Genomic DNA, 21844 nt, shown 5'->3' on the forward strand with positions numbered 1-21844 from the left:
CTTGTGAAGTTCCTCATAATTTCATCTGTAGCCTAATAAACTGCATGGTTTCCCGAGTAGTAGTGAGAGGACCACACACCATATCATCGAGTGACTCGCAATTTACTTCAATACAATGGTTATTATATCAATATTTGTGCATAAAGGCGTTTCCACCACCATTTCCTGGATAATAAATTTTACTGACACAAAAAGATCCCACCATGTCGGATTAACCAATTATATCGCCATTTATAAAACTGTACCGAAACTGCCTGTTTTCATCAAAACTGTCATGATAATTTTTTTATGAGGAAAACTGGATGGAAACGTGGTTACTGTAATAGATTTCCTTTAAATGGTTAAAAAGAGCTTTTTTTCCCCAAAACTGTTATGCAGGTGAATGAGGACCCAAAAGCGACTTGGCGAAAACAGAGTCTTTATTCCAGTAAAGGAAATAGGCAATACTCCTGGACAATCAGAGCAGAAAACAAAACATAAAAAACTTAATTCCACTCGTAGTGACGAGGACAGACTGGAGACTCAACCATTAACTGTAGGTTGCCTCGGGAAGGCACCGACCGTAGCAGACTCAGACACCTGCTCACACGCAGCATCTGAGGGAAACAAGACACGACAGGGCGAGACAAAGACACAGCACGGCGAACAATATACAAGGATCCGACAGGACAGAAACGGAAAACAAGGGGAGAAATAGGGACTCTAATCAGAGGGCAAGATAGGGAACAGGTGTGAAAAGACTAGATGATTGAGTAGGAGAATGAGGAACAGCTGGGAGCAGGAACGGAACGATAGAGAGAGGAGAGAGAGGGAGGGGGAGAGAGAGGGATAGAAAAAGGGAACGAACCTAATAAGACCAGCAGGGGGAAACGAACAGAAGGGAAAGCATAATGACAAGACAATATAAGACAAAACATGACAAAAACACTCTGCTAGGCCTGTCTGGGAGTGGGGAGGGGAGAACTGAAAACTAGCTGTTATTGGCAGAGGTTTGGAACTCTCTTTGCAATTGGTCTATTAACTAATTTTGGATGTTGGTTCAGTTTTGGTTTATCACGGTTTTCAATCTTGGGTTTAGATAAAAACATTTTTTGAGATTAAATGCATTATGAAATAATGACATACAAATTATTTTTCAGCTTTTTAATGGAAATTACAAAGGCAAAGATAGTGAACATTCAATTGCCAAAATATTTAAAAAATAATCCATTGTCTCTGTCAGAGGTCCACATTGGGTAGACATCAATAGAAACATAGGAAATGACTCTGAAATAATAAAACATTTCAGTTGGATATATTGATTTGTTTTTATTATATGACATGATTATTTTTCATTCCATAAAGTCATCATCTCATCTCTACTCAGACAGTAGCACCCAGCCAATCAACCATAACGTTACCTCTGTGCTCCAATACTGTAACGCTTTAGTCATCCTCTCTAGCTAGCCTGCCTGCCTATGCTGCAGAGCTGTCTGACCAAAATAATTGTACTACTTCTTCAAACCCACTATTTATTGTGTTGTCTGCATTCCTCTCTCATTTGGTCTATGCTGTATGTGTGTATCCAGCCTAATGTAACAGGTGTTAAAGTCAATGAATGTATATACTGTATGAAGGTAATAATACCGTTTCTAAACCCAGAGGCGCAACATCGCAGGAACACTTGAGAAACACACCAGGCTGGGGTTTGAGAAGCCAATGAGATTATTTCTTCATTTTCTTGAAATCTAAAAACGCAACCTAGACCACCGTCTTAAGGAGTTGAACATGCTATTATTCCAACCTCGCGAAAGTGACAAACTGACGTTTGAATTTTTCATTGAAAACTCAATGAGTGCTTTTGATTAGATGGCCTTTGCGTATTTCGGACGACCGTTAGACCCTCTGACATATTTCTACGTTTAGGGATTTCTATTGGAGAAGCAGTTTCTGGCTGCATTCCAAACACGTAAAAGTCACCCTCTCCCCACAGCCCTCAAATTAAGTGGACACTTCTAATGATGTATCATGGCATATGATGGGTTGACACTTGCAGGGCAAGGGGTGAGGGAAGAATTCATTAATTTTAAACGGACCACCCTTGTGTGATGTCAAGGAAAGTTGTATGCCCTATCTAACATTTCCAAAAGCTAACCAAACAAAAACATTATTACTTTTACATAATTAATTTTTGCATGGTAGACTTTACTGAGAATGACTGTGATAACTCAAACATTTGGATGCATTAATATTAATGAAGTAACAATTCCCGCCTTTTCTTCAGTCTGTTGTGATACAGCCCATGTATCAGCCAGCTGAGCTGCTGAAGGCAAGGCTCCTTGGCCAACTGACGGCTCAGGGAAAAACAACATCAACGCTAACATATTTTCTTAAAATGGGTGTACTGTACTGCACTCTCAGAAAACAAGGTGCTATCTTGAACCTAAAAGGGTTCTTCGGCTGTCCTCATAGGAGAACCCTTTGAAGAACCCTTTTTGGTTCCATATAGAAGCCTTCTGGTTCGTAGAACCCTTTTTGGTTCCATGTAGAAATATTCCCACAGAGGGGTTTTACATGCAACCCAAAATAATTCTACCTGGAACCAAAAAGGGTTCTCCTATGAGGACAGCCGAAGAACCCCTTTTGATTTATTCATTTTCTAAGAGTGTAATATGACACTTTCCCACCTGGACAAAAGGAACACCTACATTAGAATAATATACTTTGACTACAGCTCAGCATTCAACACCATAGTGCCCTCCAAATGCATCACTAAGCTAAGGACCGTGGGATTAAACATCTCCCTCTGCAATTGTATACTGGACTTTCTGATGGGCCGTCCCAAGGTGGTGAGGGTAGACAACACGGAGGCCCCTCAGGGGTGTGAGCTTAGCCCCCTGTACCATCGAGAGCATCTTGACTGGTTGCATCACCACTTGTTATGGCAACTGCTCAGCTTCCAACTGCAAGGCGCTATAGAGGGTAGTGCGTACGGCCCAGTACATCAATGGCAGAGCTCCCATCCATCCAGGACCACTATACCAGGCGGTGTCAGAGGAAGGCCCTAAAAATTGTCAAAGACTCCAGCCACCCAAGTCACAGTCTGTTCTCTCTGCTACCGTATGGCAAGCTGTACCGGAGCGCCAAGTCTGGGACTAAAAGGCTTCTGAACAGCTTCTACCCCAAAGCCATAAGACTGCTGAATAGTTAATTAAACGGCTGTCTGGACTCCCCCCACCTACATGTACATAGCACTTCAATCAATCAATCACCTAACCAAACCTACATGTACATATTAGCTCAATCACCCCAACTACCTTATACCCCAGTACACTGACTCAGTACTGGTACTCCTTGTATATAGCCTGTATATAGCCTGTATATAGCCTGAATATAGCCTGTATATAACCTGTATATAGCCTCTATATAGCCTGTATATAGCCTCTATATAACCTGTATATAGCCTGTATATAGCTTCTATATAGCCTGTATATAGCCTCTATATAGCCTGTATATAGCCTGTATATAGCCTGTATATAGCCTGTATATAGCCTGTATATAGCCTGTATATAGCCTGTATATATTCTTGCTATGTAACGTCATTCGTCTGTTGAATGAAGAGAGTCAGACCGAAATGCAGCGTGTAGGTTACTCATGACTTTAATTAAATATATCGCGGTACATGAAATAACAGATATAAGAAAACAACAAACGGAACGTGAACTAATTACAGCCTATCTGGTGACTACTACACAGAGACAGGAACAAACACCCACAAAATACAACGCGAAAGTCAGGCTGTCTAAATACGGTTCTCAATCAGAGACAACGACAAGCACCTGACTCTGATTGAGAATCGCCCCAGGCAGCCAAGCCTAACTAGACCCACCCCTAATCATACACAATCCCAATTACTACAAACCCCAATACGAAACACAACATATAAACCCATGTCACACCCTGGCTTACCCAAACATATACCAAAAACACAAAATATAGTGACCAAGGCGTGACATGCTAACGTTATTTTATTGTGTTATTTTATTTTGTTATTTTATTGTTACTATTTTAGTTTTATCCATTTGTTAAATTTCATACTTTTTAACTGCGTTGTTGGTTAAGGGCTTGTAAGTAAGCATTTCACAGTAAGGTCTACACCTGTTGTATTCGGCGCATGTGACAAATAACAATGTTTTTGATTTGATTTGACATGTTAAATGGTCTTTGAAATTTCCAGGGCAATTTACCGGAGTTATAGCTACTACCATTCTAACTCAATTATGCCTAAACTGCTCCTTTTCCAGATAAACACAATGTCATTTCAGGACATTATATATTTTTTATTTTCTTTTTTATTTCACCTTTATTTAACCAGGTAGGCAAGTTGAGAACAAGTTCTCATTTACAATTGCGACCTGGCCAAGATAAAGCAAAGCAGTTCGACAAAAACAAACATACAGTCAATAATAAAGTATAAACAAGTCTATATACGATGTGAGCAAATGAGGTGAGATAAGGAAGGTAAAGGCAAAAAAAAGGCCATGGTGGCAAAGTAAATACAATATAGCAAGTAAAACACTGGAATGGTAGATTTGCAGTGGAAGAATGTGCAAAGTAGAAATAAAAATAATGGGGTGCAAAGGAGCAAAATAAATAAATAAAATAAATACAGTAGGGAAAGAGGTAGTTGTTTGGGCTAAATATATATATACATACTGCCAATTCTTGTTTGGGTAGGGAGGAGGAAGGGGAGGGTAGGGAGGGGAGGGGAAGGGTAGGGAGGAGGAAGGGGAGGGTAGGTAGGGAGGAGGAAGGGGAGGGTAGGTAGGTAGGAGGAAGGGGAGGGTAGGTAGGGAGGAGGAAGGGGAGGGTAGGGTAGGGAGGAGGAAGGGGAGGGTAGGTAGGGAGGAGGAAGTGGAGGGTAGGTAGGGAGGAGGAAGGGGAGGGTAGGTAGGGAGGAGGAAGGGGAGGGTAGGGTAGGGAGGAGGAAGGGGAGGGTAGGTAGGGAGGAGGAAGGGGAGGGTAGGGTAGGGAGGAGGAAGGGGAGGGTAGGGTAGGGAGGAGGAAGGGGAGGGTAGGTAGGGAGGAGGAAGGGGAGGGTAGGGAGGAGGAAGGGGAGGGTAGGTAGGGAGGAGGGAGGGTAGGGAGGAGGAAGGGGAGGGTAGGGTAGGGAGGAGGAAGGGGAGGGTAGGGAGGAGAAAGGGGAGGGTAGGGAGGTGAGGAGAGGGGTAGGGAGGAGGAAGGGGAGGGTAGGGAGGAGGAAGGGGAGGGTAGGGAGGAGGAAGGGGAGGGTAGGGAGGTGAGGGGAGGGGTAGGGAGGAGGAAGGGGAGGGTAGGTAAGTGAGGGGAGGGTTAGGTAGAGAGGAGAGGAGAGGGGTAGGTTGGATAGGAGGTTAGGGAAGGGAGGAGGAAGGGGAGGGTGGGGAGGGGAGGGGAGGGGTAGGTAGGGAGGAGGAAGGGGATGCTTCGCCATGTTGTGGCCACAGCTCCATACTGAATGGCTGGCTAGGGGTCTGGTAGATAGTTGTGTTGTGGTCAGGCCTCCATACTAAATAGCTGGTTAGGGGTCTGGTAGAGAGGTGTGTTGTGGTCAGGCATCCATACTAAATAGCTGGTTAGGGGTCTGGTAGATAGTTGTGTTGTGGTCAGGCATCCATACTGAATAGCTGGTTAGGGGTCTGTTAGAGAGGTGTGTTGTGGTCAGGCATCCATACTAAATAGCTGGTTAGGGGTCTGGTAGATAGTTGTGTTGTGGTCAGGCCTCCATACTAAATAGCTGGTTAGGGGTCTGGTAGAGAGGTGTGTTGTGGTCAGGCCTCCATACTGAATAACTGGTTAGGGGTCTGGTAGAGAGGTGTGTTGTGGTCAGGCCTCCATACTGAATAACTGGTTAGGGGTCTGGTAGAGAGGTGTGTTGTGGTCAGGCCTCCATACTGAATAACTGGTTAGGGGTCTGGTAGAGAGGTGTGTTGTGGTCAGGCATCCATACTAAATAGCTGGTTAGGGGTCTGGTAGATAGTTGTGTTGTGGTCAGGCCTCCATACTAAATAGCTGGTTAGGGGTCTGGTAGAGAGGTGTGTTGTGGTCAGGCCTCCATACTGAATAACTGGTTAGGGGTCTGGTAGATAGTTGTGTTGTGGTCAGGCCTCCATACTAAATAGCTGGTTAGGGGTCTGGTAGAGAGGTGTGTTGTGGTCAGGCCTCCATACTGAATAACTGGTTAGGGGTCTGGTAGAGAGGTGTGTTGTGGTCAGGCCTCCATACTGAATAACTGGTTAGGGGTCTGGTAGAGAGGTGTGTTGTGGTCAGGCCTCCATACTGAATAACTGGTTAGGGGTCTGGTAGAGAGGTGTGTTGTGGTCAGGCATCCATACTGAATAGCTGGCTAGGGGTCTGTTAGAGAGGTGTGTTGTGGTCAGGCCTCCATACTGAATGGCTGGTTAGGGGTCTGGTAGAGAGGTGTGTTGTGGTCAGGCCTCCATACTGAATGGATGGCTAGGGGTCTGGTAGAGAGGTGTGTTGTCAGCTGGCATGCTGAGGTCTGAGAGGAGGCAGGATGTTTGATATTCTGTGTGTGAGAGAGTGTGTAGAGGGGAACCACAAACAGACAGCTCCCTGTTGGCCTGTGACTGACTGACAGACTACTCCTTAGTGAGCCCAGAAACCCCTGCTGCTTCCTGCCAGTTTATGCCATTCTCTCTTCCTTTGTTGTTTACTTTCGTTTCAGCCTATTTGTATTCATGTGGCATGTGCTTCCAGGAGAGTACATACAGTGTTTTGTGGAGCACAGTGCAAATTATGTTGTCGTGGCTATCGAACACTGTGCATGCAGGGGAGCACACATTGTATGTTGTTTGCATGTGATTTTGATTTCCCTTAAGTTACAGGTGTGTGTGCACGTTAGATAGAACCCTGGGAGGAAACCCTCAACCAGCTGCCTGCTTGGCCCTCTGCCAGGAGACTCTGCTGGCACCATAACATGATTTATTGTAAATAAATATATGCCCTAGCAATCCACTCTCCCTACATCCACACTAGAGGAGCTGAATGATCATTCAAACTGGATTCTCCTTTTCTCACCATGTTGTAGCCTGTTCCATTATATCCTGTGGGGTTGGTTGTTAGAGATGGTCTGACTTCAAGTAATTCATGGCGTTTAATATGAGTTCCTAATGTGTACAATCATAGTCAATGTCACAATAATACAAAGATGAGTTGGTGTGCCTCTGTAAATGACTATGGCAGACATTTATCCTAGAGATCACAGATATGCAACTGCTTTGGTCCAAAAGGATTTGCTAGGATTTTACATTTACTCCCACGAAGCCTGCCTCTCTACTTGCTCTGTAGAGACTCATTCTACACGAAGCCTGCCTCTCTACTTGCTCTGTAGAGACTCATTCTACACGAAGCCTGCCTCTCTACTTGCCCTGTAGAGACTCATTCTACACGAAGCCTGCCTCTCTACTTGCCCTGTAGAGACTCATTCTACACAAAGCCTGCCTCTCTACTTGCCCTGTAGAGACTCATTCTACACGAAGCCTGCCTCTCTACTTGCCCTGTAGAGACTCATTCTACACGAAGCCTGCCTCTACTTGCTCTGTAGAGACTCATTCTACACGAAGCCTGCCTCTCTACTTGCCCTGTAGAGACTCATTCTACACGAAGCCTGCCTCTCTACTTGCCCTGTAGAGACTCATTCTACACGAAGCCTGCCTCTCTACTTGCCCTGTAGAGACTCATTTTACACGAAGCCTGCCTCTCTACTTGCCCTGTAGAAACTCATTCTACACGAAGCCTGCCTCTCTACTTGCTCTGTAGAGACTTATTCTACACGAAGCCTGCCTCTCTACTTGCCCTGTAGAAACTCATTCTACACGAAGCCTGCCTCTCTACTTGCTCTGTAGAGACTTATTCTACACGAAGCCTGCCTCTCTACTTGCCCTGTAGAAACTCATTCTACACGAAGCCTGCCTCTCTACTTGCTCTGTAGAGACTTATTCTACACGAAGCCTGCCTCTCTACTTGCTCTGTAGAGACCAACTGTCTGTCGGTTTGGGGACCCTCAGACGTAAGGCTCAGATGTAATGGTGAGCTGGACAGATTGCATAGAGCAGGGAAAGACATCTGGCGGAGTAGCATTGGAGGATTATTAGCATTCTGATAATGGACAGCTGGACCAGTAGGGTAGATCATTTAACCCGAATCAGCTGTGAGTGAGCTGTTCTTTAGATTAAAAAGGCTTCACACCAAAACGTGTTGGCCTACTGGTGCTGGGAAAATCACTCAAGGTATTCAACTATCCAACTGTGGATCGATTGATTGTCTGTCTACATTGAGACAAACTACGTAGGTCGTCTTCAAGGGTCAGGCCCATGTTCGTCTATCTGCAGGTTATTGTGCATACAGCAGGAGTGTAAAATAAGACCAGCAATTATCATGGTATCTGTGTCTGTGTGTTAATCTACAGTATACTATACATGTCTGTGTGTTAATCTACAGTATACTATACATGTCTGTGTCTATGTGTTAATCTACAGTATACTATACATGTCAGTGTGTTAATCTACAGTATACTATACATGTCTGTGTCTATGTGTTAATCTACAGTATACTATACATGTCTGTGTGTTAATCTACAGTATACTATACATGTCTGTGTCTATGTGTTAATCTACAGTATACTATACATGTCTGTGTCTATGTGTTAATCTACAGTATACTATACATGTCTGTGTCTATGTGTTAATCTACAGTATACTATACATGTCAGTGTGTTAATCTACAGTATACTATACATGTCTGTGTGTTAATCTACAGTATACTATACATGTCTGTGTGTTAATCTACAGTATACTATACATGTCAGTGTGTTAATCTACAGTATACTATACATGTCAGTGTGTTAATCTACAGTATACTATACATGTCTGTGTGTTAATCTACAGTATACTATACATGTCTGTGTGTTAATCTACAGTATACTATACATGTCAATGTGTTAATCTACAGTATACTATACATGTCAATGTGTTAATCTACAGTATACTATACATGTCTGTGTGTTAATCTACAGTATACTATACATGTCAATGTGTTAATCTACAGTATACTATACATGTCTGTGTGTTAATCTACAGTATACTATACATGTCAATGTGTTAATCTACAGTATACTATACATGTCAATGTGTTAATCTACAGTATACTATACATGTCTGTGTGTTAATCTACAGTATACTATACATGTCTGTGTGTTAATCTACAGTATACTATACATGTCAATGTGTTAATCTACAGTATACTATACATGTCTGTGTGTTAATCTACAGTATACTATACATGTCTGTGTGTTAATCTACAGTATACTATACATGTCTGTGTGTTAATCTACAGTATACTATACATGTCTGTGTGTTAATCTACAGTATACTATACATGTCTGTGTGTTAATCTACAGTATACTATACATGTCAATGTGTTAATCTACAGTATACTATACATGTCTGTGTGTTAATCTACAGTATACTATACATGTCTGTGTGTTAATCTACAGTATACTATACATGTCTGTGTGTTAATCTACAGTATACTATACATGTCTGTGTGTTAATCTACAGTATACTATACATGTCTGTGTGTTAATCTACAGTATACTATACATGTCAATGTGTTAATCTACAGTATACTATACATGTCAATGTGTTAATCTACAGTATACTATACATGTCAATGTGTTAATCTACAGTATACTATACATGTCAATGTGTTAATCTACAGTATACTATACATGTCAATGTGTTAATCTACAGTATACTATACATGTCAATGTGTTAATCTACAGTATACTATACATGTCAATGTGTTAATCTACAGTATACTATACATGTCAATGTGTTAATCTACAGTATACTATACATGTCAATGTGTTAATCTACAGTATACTATACATGTCAATGTGTTAATCTACAGTATACTATACATGTCTGTGTGTTAATCTACAGTATACTATACATGTCTGTGTGTTAATCTACAGTATACTATACATGTCAATGTGTTAATCTACAGTATACTATACATGTCAATGTGTTAATCTACAGTATACTATACATGTCAATGTGTTAATCTACAGTATACTATACATGTCAATGTGTTAATCTACAGTATACTATACATGTCTGTGTGTTAATCTACAGTATACTATACATGTCAATGTGTTAATCTACAGTATACTATACATGTCAATGTGTTAATCTACAGTATACTATACATGTCTGTGTGTTAATCTACAGTATACTATACATGTCTGTGTGTTAATCTACAGTATACTATACATGTCAATGTGTTAATCTACAGTATACTATACATGTCTGTGTGTTAATCTACAGTATACTATACATGTCTGTGTGTTAATCTACAGTATACTATACATGTCAATGTGTTAATCTACAGTATACTATACATGTCTATGTGTTAATCTACAGTATACTATACATGTCAATGTGTTAATCTACAGTATACTATACATGTCAGTGTGTTAATCTACAGTATACTATACATGTCTGTGTGGTAATCTACAGTATACTATACATGTCTGTGTGTTAATCTACAGTATACTATACATGTCTGTGTGTTAATCTACAGTATACTATACATGTCAATGTGTTAATCTACAGTATACTATACATGTCAATGTGTTAATCTACAGTATACTATACATGTCAGTGTGTTAATCTACAGTATACTATACATGTCAATGTGTTAATCTACAGTATACTATACATGTCTATGTGTTAATCTACAGTATACTATACATGTCTATGTGTTAATCTACAGTATACTATACATGTCTATGTGTTAATCTACAGTATACTATACATGTCAATGTGTTAATCTACAGTATACTATACATGTCTGTGTGTTAATCTACAGTATACTATACATGTCTATGTGTTAATCTACAGTATACTATACATGTCTGTGTGTTAATCTACAGTATACTATACATGTCAATGTGTTAATCTACAGTATACTATACATGTCAATGTGTTAATCTACAGTATACTATACATGTCAATGTGTTAATCTACAGTATACTATACATGTCAATGTGTTAATCTACAGTATACTATACATGTCAATGTGTTAATCTACAGTATACTATACATGTCAATGTGTTAATCTACAGTATACTATACATGTCAATGTGTTTAATCTACAGTATACTATACATGTCTGTGTGTTAATCTACAGTATACTATACATGTCTGTGTGTTAATCTACAGTATACTATACATGTATGTGTGTTAATCTACAGTATACTATACATGTCTGTGTGTTAATCTACAGTATACTATACATGTCTATGTGTTAATCTACAGTATACTATACATGTCTATGTGTTAATCTACAGTATACTATACATGTCTGTGTGTTAATCTACAGTATACTATACATGTCAGTGTGTTAATCTACAGTATACTATACATGTCAATGTGTTAATCTACAGTATACTATACATGTCTGTGTGTTAATCTACAGTATACTATACATGTCTGTGTGTTAATCTACAGTATACTATACATGTCTGTGTGTTAATCTACAGTATACTATACATGTCAATGTGTTAATCTACAGTATACTATACATGTCAGTGTGTTAATCTACAGTATACTATACATGTCAATGTGTTAATCTACAGTATACTATACATGTCAATGTGTTAATCTACAGTATACTATACATGTCAATGTGTTAATCTACAGTATACTATACATGTCTGTGTGTTAATCTACAGTATACTATACATGTCAGTGTCAATGTGTTAATCAATGTACTAATACAGTGAGCATCAATGATACTGTACAAAGTTACACTAATACAATGTATTGGACATACAGTATAATACACTTAAAGCCATTTAAGGACCTGTGTTTTATTATTGCATTGAAACGCAGAGGGGTCTATTATTCTACGGTGTATGTCATTTCCTGTTTGATTGTCATTGTTTAATATCTGATTGGAAAATGTTTTTGTAAGGCTCATTGTCGTATCACACTATCCTGGTGTATTGCCCTTGACTTGTGTTCTGTGCTCAGTGCTGTTGAAGCTTCATTTGTCTTTCATTATACCCCTATTGGAGGATTTACACAGGGCTGCATGAACTCCATTTCTCCCTCTGTATTTTTACTCAGCTATAGCTTATAGTTCTAGTCCTGGTGTATTCCGCCGGGTTGCTTAGCAACACCATTTTTAAAGTCCAGAGCATATCTTTGCGTATACATTACAGTGGATGGCGTACAGTACAGGGAGGCTGTAGGGACGGAGGAGGAGATTGGCATGCGCTTAAAAGCTGGTACGACGGCAAATATTCTACAAGGAAAGGACGAGATTATATTTGTTTCATTTCTTATATGTGTAATGGTGCAGTGGAGGCTGGTGAGGGGAGGACGGCTCATAATAATGTCTGGAACGGAGCAAATGAAATGGCATCAAACACATTGAAACTATGTGTTTGATGTATTTGATACCATTCCACCTATTCCACTCCAGCCATTACCACGATACCGTCCTCCCCAATTAAGGTGCAACCAGCCTCCTGTGGTATGGTGATACTGCCGAAACAGTACTTACTGATAATGATAAATGCTGCTGCTACACAGCAGATGGGTTTTTGTGAAGCTACTGCTCACACAAGAAAAGCCTGTATGATGGAGGAGGCTTGGTTTATCTCATCTCCGATGCAATCATGAACTTGATCAAGGGGCAATGGCTTTTTACTGTAAGACTGATACACTCCTCATGATTGGTGAAGGAGAATGAGAATGAGCTGTACAGACTGAGCAGACAGTGAAAGAGATTGAGCTGTGCAGATTGAGCAGACAGTGAAGGAGTGTATGAACAGAGGGGTAGATATTAGGAGGAAAAAGGGGGTCTCCCTTGCCAATTTGGGTCACTTATAAATACTGCAGAAAGCCCTCTGTTCTCGGACAGAGGGAGCATTTATTTGGCAAAGCAGCATTGTTATCTTGCTGACTGCCCGCCATCTCACTTTCATTACTGGGGAGAGTAGCTTGTGTCAATGTGACCTCTCTCTCCTCCCCAACCTCCTCCCTCTGTACCATGCCCACCATCACCCTTTCACCTTCCTTCCTTCCTTCCTTCCTTCCTTCCTTCCTTCCTTCCTTCCTTCCTTCCTTCCTTCCTTCCTTCCTTCCTTCCTTCCTTCCTTCCTTCCTTCCTTCCCTACCACCCACCATCAACCCTTCCCTCTCATCTACCATCTTCACCTCCCTCCCTCCCTCCCTCCCTCCCTCCCTCCCTCCCTCCCTCCCTCCCTCCCTCCCTCCCTCCCTCCCTCCCTCCCTCCCTCCTCCCTCCCTCCCTCCCTCCTCCCTCCCTCCCCCTCCCCACCTCCCTCCCCACCTACCATCTTCCTTCCTTCCTTCCTTCCCTCCCTACCACCCACCCTCATCCCTCCCTACCACCCACCCTCATCCCTCCCTACCACCCACCCTCATCCCTCCCTACCACCCCTGTAGGTATGAAAAATATATTTCAAAATCATTTGATGAATCAGTGAATTTAGCCTTTACTGCTATAGCCCATAGAAACGCATTGAATAACACATTCGTACATGGCATAACAGACAGTCAAGAAAAATCTATCATAAGGAATAAGGTTTTTAAGTATCGTTTTGAGTATCGTCATCCAATTCGGAATTCTAGGTCGGATACTCAGGCATCTTTTTAGAGCTATCTTCATTTGATCAATCTGTTGTCACAGGGAACTTTCCTGCACAGCAGGAAATGCTAATTGGAGTGTACTCAATGTTTAGAAAGGCCCCAACAACCCCATACAAAAATGTCCAATAATAATAATAATTCACATTTCCTGTCACTGCAGAATTATTTTCCTGCTGTGAGAAGCAGGGTCAAATTAAGATAGCACACCTGTAATGTTTCCTGCGTCGTGAAACTATCTGTCTGCGTGTTTGGCTTTCAGATCACCAGAAGCTGGACAGAGAGGCCAGGATCTGCCGACTGCTGAAGCACTCCAATATCGGTGAGTTCTGTAGCAGACCGATCAGGTCATGCAGGCTTCCTCATCCTACTCCCACTCTTTCAGTATATATCATAAGCTCTATGGCAAATACAGATTGGAAACACACAAAAAGTACTATGATCCATAAAAATGTGTTCTATTTCTTTTCATTATTGATTGGCTTGATTCCACAATATCAGTTTTCCTTTGAGTCACATTACACACATTCTTTCACACTACCTATGAGGTAGTTCGGATTGGGACACTTCAGAAATATACCTCACTAGCCTTGGGTCAGATTGTCTTGAGAGCATAGTAAACTTTCAGTTCACTATAGTACAGTATTGACGTCATCTGCTTCCTTTGAGCTGAATCATGCACCCAGTGAAAGTGCAACAGTCATCCAGAGAGATAGAAAACTAGCTCGTTATTGTGGTTCCTGAGTGTACAGCTGGCACCATCAGACCACAGTGTGTAATTTACTGATTAACAGGCTGAGAAGCACTTTTCTACTTTTCTTAGCCCCACACGCGTTTAATAATGCATCCCACTCGCTGCCACGGACAAGAGCAGCTGCATTATTAATCCAAAGATATTTTCATCTGTGTTTGAGAGAGAGAGAGAGAGCGAGAGAGAGAACGGCTCAACTGTATGTCTAAACCAGCCTCTGAGTGGTCAGAGAGAGAAGTAAAACAATTGTGACCTATGGATGCCCTCAGGGCAGGTTGTATGCTGCTTTGTGATCTGTCAGGGATAGAGAGAGGATAGAGAGAGCATAGAGAGAGGATAGAGAGAGCATAGAGAGAGGATAGAGAGATGATATAGAGAGGATAGAGAGGATAGAGAGGATAGAGATGATATACAGGGGATACAGAGAGGATAGAGAGAGGATATAGAGAGGGGGATATAGAGAGGATAGAGAGAGGGATATATAAAGAGGATATAGGTAGGAGGATAGAAAGAGGATAGAGAGGATAGAGAGGGATAGAGAGAGGATAGAGAGTGATAGAGAGAGGATAGAGAGTGGATATAGAGAGGATAGAGAGTGGATAGAGAGAGGATAGAGAGTGGATAGAGAGAGGATAGAGAGAGGATATAGAGAGGACAGAGAGAGGACAGAGAGAGGACAGAGAGAGGACCGAGAGAGGACAGAGAGAGGACAGAGAGAGGATAGAGAGAGGATAGAGAGAGGATAGAGAGAGGATAGAGAGAGGATAGAGAGTGGATAGAGAGAGGATAGAGAGGATAGAGAGGATAGAGAGAGGATAGAGAGGATAGAGAGAGGATAGAGAGAGGATAAAGAGAGGATAGAGAGAGGATAGAGAGAGGATAGAGAGAGGATAGAGAGGATATATAGAGAGGATATATAGAGAGGATAGAGAGAGGATAAAGAGAGGATAGAGAGAGGGATAGAGAGGATAGAGAGAGGATAGAGAGAGGATAAAGAGAGGATAGAGATAGGGATAGAGAGGATAGAGAGAGGATAGAGAGAGGATAAAGAGGATATATAGAGAGGATAGAGAGAGGATAGAGAGAGGATATAGAGAGGATAGAGAGGATATATAGAGAGGATAGAGAGAGGATAGAGAGAGGATATATAGAGAGAGGATAGAGAGAGGATAGAGAGAGGATATAGAGAGGATATAGAGAGGATAGAGAGAGGATAGAGAGAGGATAGAGAGGATATATAGAGAGGATAGAGAGAGGATAGAGAGAGGATATAGAGAGGATATATAGAGAGGATAGAGAGAGGATAGAGAGAGGATATAGAGAGAGTGTCATGTTTTGTCTTATATTGTCTTGTCATTTCGCTTTTCCTTCTGTTCGTTTTCCCCCTGCTGGTCTTTTTAGGTTCGTTCCCCTTTTTCTCTCTCCCTCCCTCTCTCTCTCCTCTCTATCGTTCCGTTCCTGCTCCCAGCTGTTCCTATTCCCCTAATCAATCATTTAGTCTTCCCACACCTGTTCCCTATCTTTTCCCCTGATTAGAGTCCCTATTTCTCCCCTTGTGTTCCGTTTCTGCCCTGTCGGATCCTTGTCTATTGTTCACCGTGCTGTGTCTTTGTATCGCCCTGTCGTGTCGTGTTTCCCTCAGATGCTGCGTGGTGAGCAGGTGTCTGAGTCTGCTACGGTCAAGTGCCTTCCCGAGGCAACCTGCAGTTCATGATCGAGTCTCCAGTCTGTTCTCGTCATTACGAGTGGAATTGTGCTTTATGATTGATTATTTACTTTACTGGATTAAAGACTCTGTTTTCGCCAAGTCGCTTTTGGGTCCTCATTCACCTGCATAACAGAGAGGATATATAGAGAGGATATATAGAGAGGATAGAGAGAGGATAGAGAGAGGATATAGGGAGGATATAGAGAGGATAGAGAGAGGATAGAGAGAGGATAGATAGAGGATAGAGAGAGGATAGAGAGAGGATAGAGAGAGGATAGAGAGAGGATAGAGAGTGGATAGAGAGGATAGAGAGAGGATATAGAGAGGATAAAGAGAGGATAGAGAGAGGATATAGAGAGGATAGATAGAGGATAGAGAGAGGATAGAGAGAGGATATAGAGAGGGATAGAGAGGATATATAGAGAGGATATATAGAGAGGATATAGAGAGGATAGAGAGAGGATAGAGAGAGGATATATAGAGAGGATATATAGAGAGGATAGAGAGGATATATAGAGAGGATATATAGAGAGGATATATAGAGAGGATAGAGAGAGGATAGAGAGAGGATAGAGCGAGGATAGAGAGAGGATAGAGAGAGGATAGAGAGAGGATAGAGAGTGGATATAGAGAGGATAGAGAGTGGATAGAGAGTGGATAGAGAGTGGATAGAGAGAGGATAGAGAGAGGGATAGAGAGAGGATAGAGAGAGGGATAGAGAGGATAGAGAGAGGATAGAGAGAGGATAGAGAGAGGATAGAGAGAGGATAGAGAGAGGGATAGAGAGGATAGAGAGAGGATAGAGAGAGGATAGAGAGAGGGATAGAGAGGATAGAGGGAGGATAGAGAGAGGATAGAGAGAGGATAGAGAGAGGATAGAGAGTGGATATAGAGAGGATAGAGAGTGGATAGAGAGAGGATAGAGAGAGGGATAGAGAGAGGATAGAGAGAGGGATAGAGAGGATAGAGAGAGGATAGAGAGAGGATAGAGAGAGGATAGAGAGAGGATAGAGAGAGGATAGAGAGGATAGAGAGAGGATAGAGAGAGGATAGAGAGAGGGATAGAGAGGATAGAGAGGATAGAGAGAGGATAGAGAGAGGATAGAGAGAGGATAGAGAGAGGGATAGAGAGGATAGAGAGGATATATAGAGAGGATAGAGAGTGGATAGAGAGTGGATAGAGAGAGGGATAGAGAGGATAGAGAGGATATATAGAGAGGATATATAGAGAGGATAGAGAGAGGGATAGAGAGGATAGAGAGAGGATAGAGAGAGGATAGAGAGAGGATAGAGAGAGTGATAGAGAGAGTGATAGAGAGGATATATAGAGGGGATAGAGAGAGGATATAGAGAGGATAGAGAGGATATATAGAGAGGATAGAGAGAGGATAGAGAGAGGATAGAGAGAGGATAGAGAGAGGATAGAGAGAGGATAGAGAGAGGATAGAGATTGGATATAGAGAGGATATATAGAGAGGATATATAGAGAGGATAGAGAGAGGATAGAGAGAGGATATATAGAGAGGATATATAGAGAGGATAGAGAGAGGATAGATAGAGGATAGAGAGAGGGATAGAGAGGATAGAGAGGATATAGTGAGGATAGAGAGAGGATAGAGAGAGGATATATAGAGAGGATAGAGAGGATATATAGAGAGGATAGAGAGAGGATAGAGAGTGGATAGAGAGAGGATATAGAGAGGACAGAGAGAGGATGTAGAGAGGGAGAGGAATAGAGAGAGAGAGGACTAGAGAGAGGATATAGAGAGGATAGAGAGAGGGAGAGGAATAGAGAGAGGGATAGAGAGAGAATAGGGATAGAGAGAGGATGCAGAGAGGGAGAGGAATAGAGAGAGGGATAGAGAGAGAATAGGGATAGAGAGAGGATGTAGAGAGGGAGAGGAATAGAGAGAGGGATAGAGAGAGAATAGGGATAGAGAGAGGATGTAGAGAGGGAGAGGAATAGAGAGAGGGATAGAGAGAGAATAGGGATAGAGAGAGGATGTAGAGAGGGAGAGGAATAGAGAGAGGGATAGAGAGAGAATATGAATAGAGATAGGATGTAGAGAGGGAGAGGAATAGAGAGAGGGATAGAGAGAGAATAGGGATAGAGAGAGGATGTAGAGAGGGAGAGGAATAGAGAGAGGGATAGAGAGAGAATAGGGATAGAGAGAGGATGTAGAGAGGAGAGGAATAGAGAGGGGATAGAGAGAGAATAGGGATAGAGAGAGGATGTAGAGAGGGAGAGGAATAGAGAGAGGGATAGAGAGAGAATATGAATAGAGATAGGATGTAGAGAGGGAGAGGAATAGAGAGAGGGATAGAGAGAGAATAGGGATAGAGAGAGGATGTAGAGAGGGAGAGGGATAGAGAGAGGAGAGGAATAGAGAGAGGGATAGAGAGAGAATAGGGATAGAGAGGGATGTAGAGAGGGAGAGGGATAGAGAGAGAGAGGAATAGAGAGAGGATAGAGAGAATAGGGATAGAGAGAGATGTAGAGAGGGAGAGGGATAGAGAGAGGAGAGGAATAGAGAGAGGGATAGAGAGAGAATAGGGATAGAGAGAGGATGTAGAGAGGAGAGGGATAGAGAGAGGATGTAGAGAGGGAGAGGAATAGAGAGAGGATAGAGAGAGAATAGGGATAGAGAGAGGATGCAGAGAGGGAGAGGAATAGAGAGAGGGATAGAGAGAGAATATGAATAGAGAGAGGATGTAGAGAGGGAGAGGGATAGAGAGAGGAGAGGAATAGAGAGAGGGATATAGAGATAATATGGATAGAGAGAGGATGTAGAGAGGGAGAGGGATAGAGAGAGGAGAGGAATAGAGAGAGGAGAGGAATAGAGAGAGGAATAGAGAGAGGAATAGAGAGAGGGATAGAGAGAGGGATAGAGAGGGAGAGGGATAGAGAGATAATATGGATAGAGAGAGGATGTAGAGAGGGAGAGGGATAGAGAGAGGAGAGGAATAGAGAGAGGAGAGGAATAGAGAGAGGAGAGGAATAGAGAGAGGGATAGAGAGATAATATGGATAGAGAGAGGATGTAGAGAGGGAGAGGGATAGAGAGAGGAGAGGAATAGAGAGAGGATGTAGAGAGGGAGAGGAATAGAGAGAGGGATAGAGAGATAATATGGATAGAGAGAGGATGTAGAGAGGGAGAGGGATAGAGAGAGGGATAGAGAGATAATATGGATAGAGAGAGGATGTAGAGAGGGAGAGGAATAGAGAGAGGGATAGAGAGAGGAGAGGAATAGAGAGAGGATGTAGAGAGGGAGAGGGATAGAGAGAGGATGTAGAGAGGGAGAGGGATAGAGAGAGGATGTAGAGAGGGAGAGGGATAGAGAGAGGATGTAGAGAGGGAGAGGAATAGAGAGAGGAGAGGAATAGAGAGAGGGATAGAGAGATAATATGGATAGAGAGAGGATGTAGAGAGGGAGAGGGATAGAGAGAGGAGAGGAATAGAGAGAGGATGTAGAGAGGGAGAGGGATAGAGAGAGGATGTAGAGAGGGAGAGGAATAGAGAGAGGGATAGAGAGATAATATGGATAGAGAGAGGATGTAGAGAGGGAGAGGGATAGAGAGAGGAGAGGAATAGAGAGAGGGATAGAGAGAGAATAGGGATAGAGAGAGGATGTAGAGAGGGAGAGGAATAGAGAGAGGGATAGAGAGAGAATAGGGATAGAGAGAGGATGTAGAGAGGGAGAGGAATAGAGAGAGGGATAGAGAGAGAATATGAATAGAGATAGGATGTAGAGAGGGAGAGGAATAGAGAGAGGGATAGAGAGAGAATAGGGATAGAGAGAGGATGTAGAGAGGGAGAGGGATAGAGAGAGGAGAGGAATAGAGAGAGGGATAGAGAGAGAATAGGGATAGAGAGAGGATGTAGAGAGGGAGAGGGATAGAGAGAGGAGAGGAATAGAGAGAGGGATAGAGAGAATAGGGATAGAGAGAGGATGTAGAGAGGGAGAGGGATAGAGAGAGGAGAGGAATAGAGAGAGGGATAGAGAGAATAGGGATAGAGAGAGGATGTAGAGAGGGAGAGGGATAGAGAGAGGATGTAGAGAGGGAGAGGAATAGAGAGAGGGATAGAGAGAGAATAGGGATAGAGAGAGGATGCAGAGAGGGAGAGGAATAGAGAGAGGGATAGAGAGAGAATATGAATAGAGAGAGGATGTAGAGAGGGAGAGGGATAGAGAGAGGAGAGGAATAGAGAGAGGGATATAGAGATAATATGGATAGAGAGAGGATGTAGAGAGGGAGAGGAATAGAGAGAGGAGAGGAATAGAGAGAGGAGAGGAATAGAGAGAGGAGAGGAATAGAGAGAGGATGTAGAGAGGGAGAGGGATAGAGAGAGGGATATAGAGATAATATGGATAGAGAGAGGATGTAGAGAGGGAGAGGGATAGAGAGAGGAGAGGAATAGAGAGAGGATGTAGAGAGGGAGAGGGATAGAGAGAGGAGAGGAATAGAGAGAGGATGTAGAGAGGGAGAGGGATAGAGAGAGGATGTAGAGAGGGAGAGGAATAGAGAGAGGGATAGAGAGATAATATGGATAGAGAGAGGATGTAGAGAGGGAGAGGGATAGAGAGAGGAGAGGAATAGAGAGAGGGATAGAGAGAGAATAGGGATAGAGAGAGGATGTAGAGAGGGAGAGGGATAGAGAGAGGAGAGGAATAGAGAGAGGAGAGGAATAGAGAGAGGAATAGAGAGAGGAATAGAGAGAGGGATAGAGAGAGGAGAGGGATAGAGAGAGGAGAGGAATAGAGAGAGGGATAGAGAAAGAATAGGGATAGAGAGAGGATGTAGAGAGGGAGAGGGATAGAGAGAGGAGAGGAATAGAGAGAGGAGAGGAATAGAGAGAGGAATAGAGAGAGAATGGGGATAGAGAGAGGATGTAGAGAGGGAGAGGGATAGAGAGAGGATAGGAATAGAGAGAGGGATAGAGAGAGAATAGGGATAGAGAGAGGATGTAGAGAGGGAGAGGGATAGAGAGAGGAGAGGAATAGAGAGAGGGATAGAGAGAGAATAGGGATAGAGAGAGGATGTAGAGAGGGAGAGGGATAGAGAGAGGAGATGAATAGAGAGAGGGATAGAGAGAGAATAGGGATAGAGAGAGGATGTAGAGAGAGGAGAGGAATAGAGAGAGGAATAGAGAGAGAATAGGGATAGAGAGAGGATGTAGAGAGAGGAGAGGAATAGAGAGAGGAATAGAGAGAGGAATAGAGAGAGAATAGGGATAGAGAGAGGATGTAGAGAGAGGAGAGGAATAGAGAGAGGAATAGAGAGAGGAATAGAGAGATGAATAGAGAGAGAATAGGGATAGAGAGAGGATGTAGAGAGAGGAGAGGAATAGAGAGAGGAATAGAGAGAGGAATAGAGAGAGAATAGGGATAGAGAGAGGATGTAGAGAGAGGAGAGGAATAGAGAGAGGAATAGAGAGAGGAATAGAGAGAGAATAGGGATAGAGAGAGGATGTAGAGAGGGAGAGGGATAGAGAGAGGAGAGGAATAGAGAGAGGGATAGAGAGAGAATAGGGATAGAGAGAGGATGTAGAGAGGAAGAGGGATAGAGAGAGGAGAGGAATAGAGAGAGGAATAGAGAGAATAGGGATAGAGAGAGGATGTAGAGAGGGAGAGGGATAGAGAGAGGAGAGGAATAGAGAGAGGA

The 21844-nt window shown here is 42.6% G+C and overlaps 1 protein-coding gene across 6 annotated transcripts in view; it reads left to right on the forward strand.

The window, feature by feature from the left end:
- Window positions 1-21844, forward strand: part of camk2a (calcium/calmodulin-dependent protein kinase II alpha) — a 111726-nt gene that overhangs the window by 18399 nt on the left and 71483 nt on the right. For all 6 annotated transcript variants that reach the window (XM_046316751.1, XM_046316753.1, XM_046316752.1 and 3 more), the window contains exon 3: window positions 13984-14043. In XM_046316751.1, the coding sequence (XP_046172707.1) occupies window positions 13984-14043 (60 nt within the window). The remainder of the gene's footprint in view (window positions 1-13983; window positions 14044-21844) is intronic.

Source organism: Oncorhynchus gorbuscha, linkage group LG20 (genome assembly GCF_021184085.1).
Source record: "Oncorhynchus gorbuscha isolate QuinsamMale2020 ecotype Even-year linkage group LG20, OgorEven_v1.0, whole genome shotgun sequence".
NCBI classification, from domain to species: domain Eukaryota; kingdom Metazoa; phylum Chordata; class Actinopteri; order Salmoniformes; family Salmonidae; genus Oncorhynchus; species Oncorhynchus gorbuscha.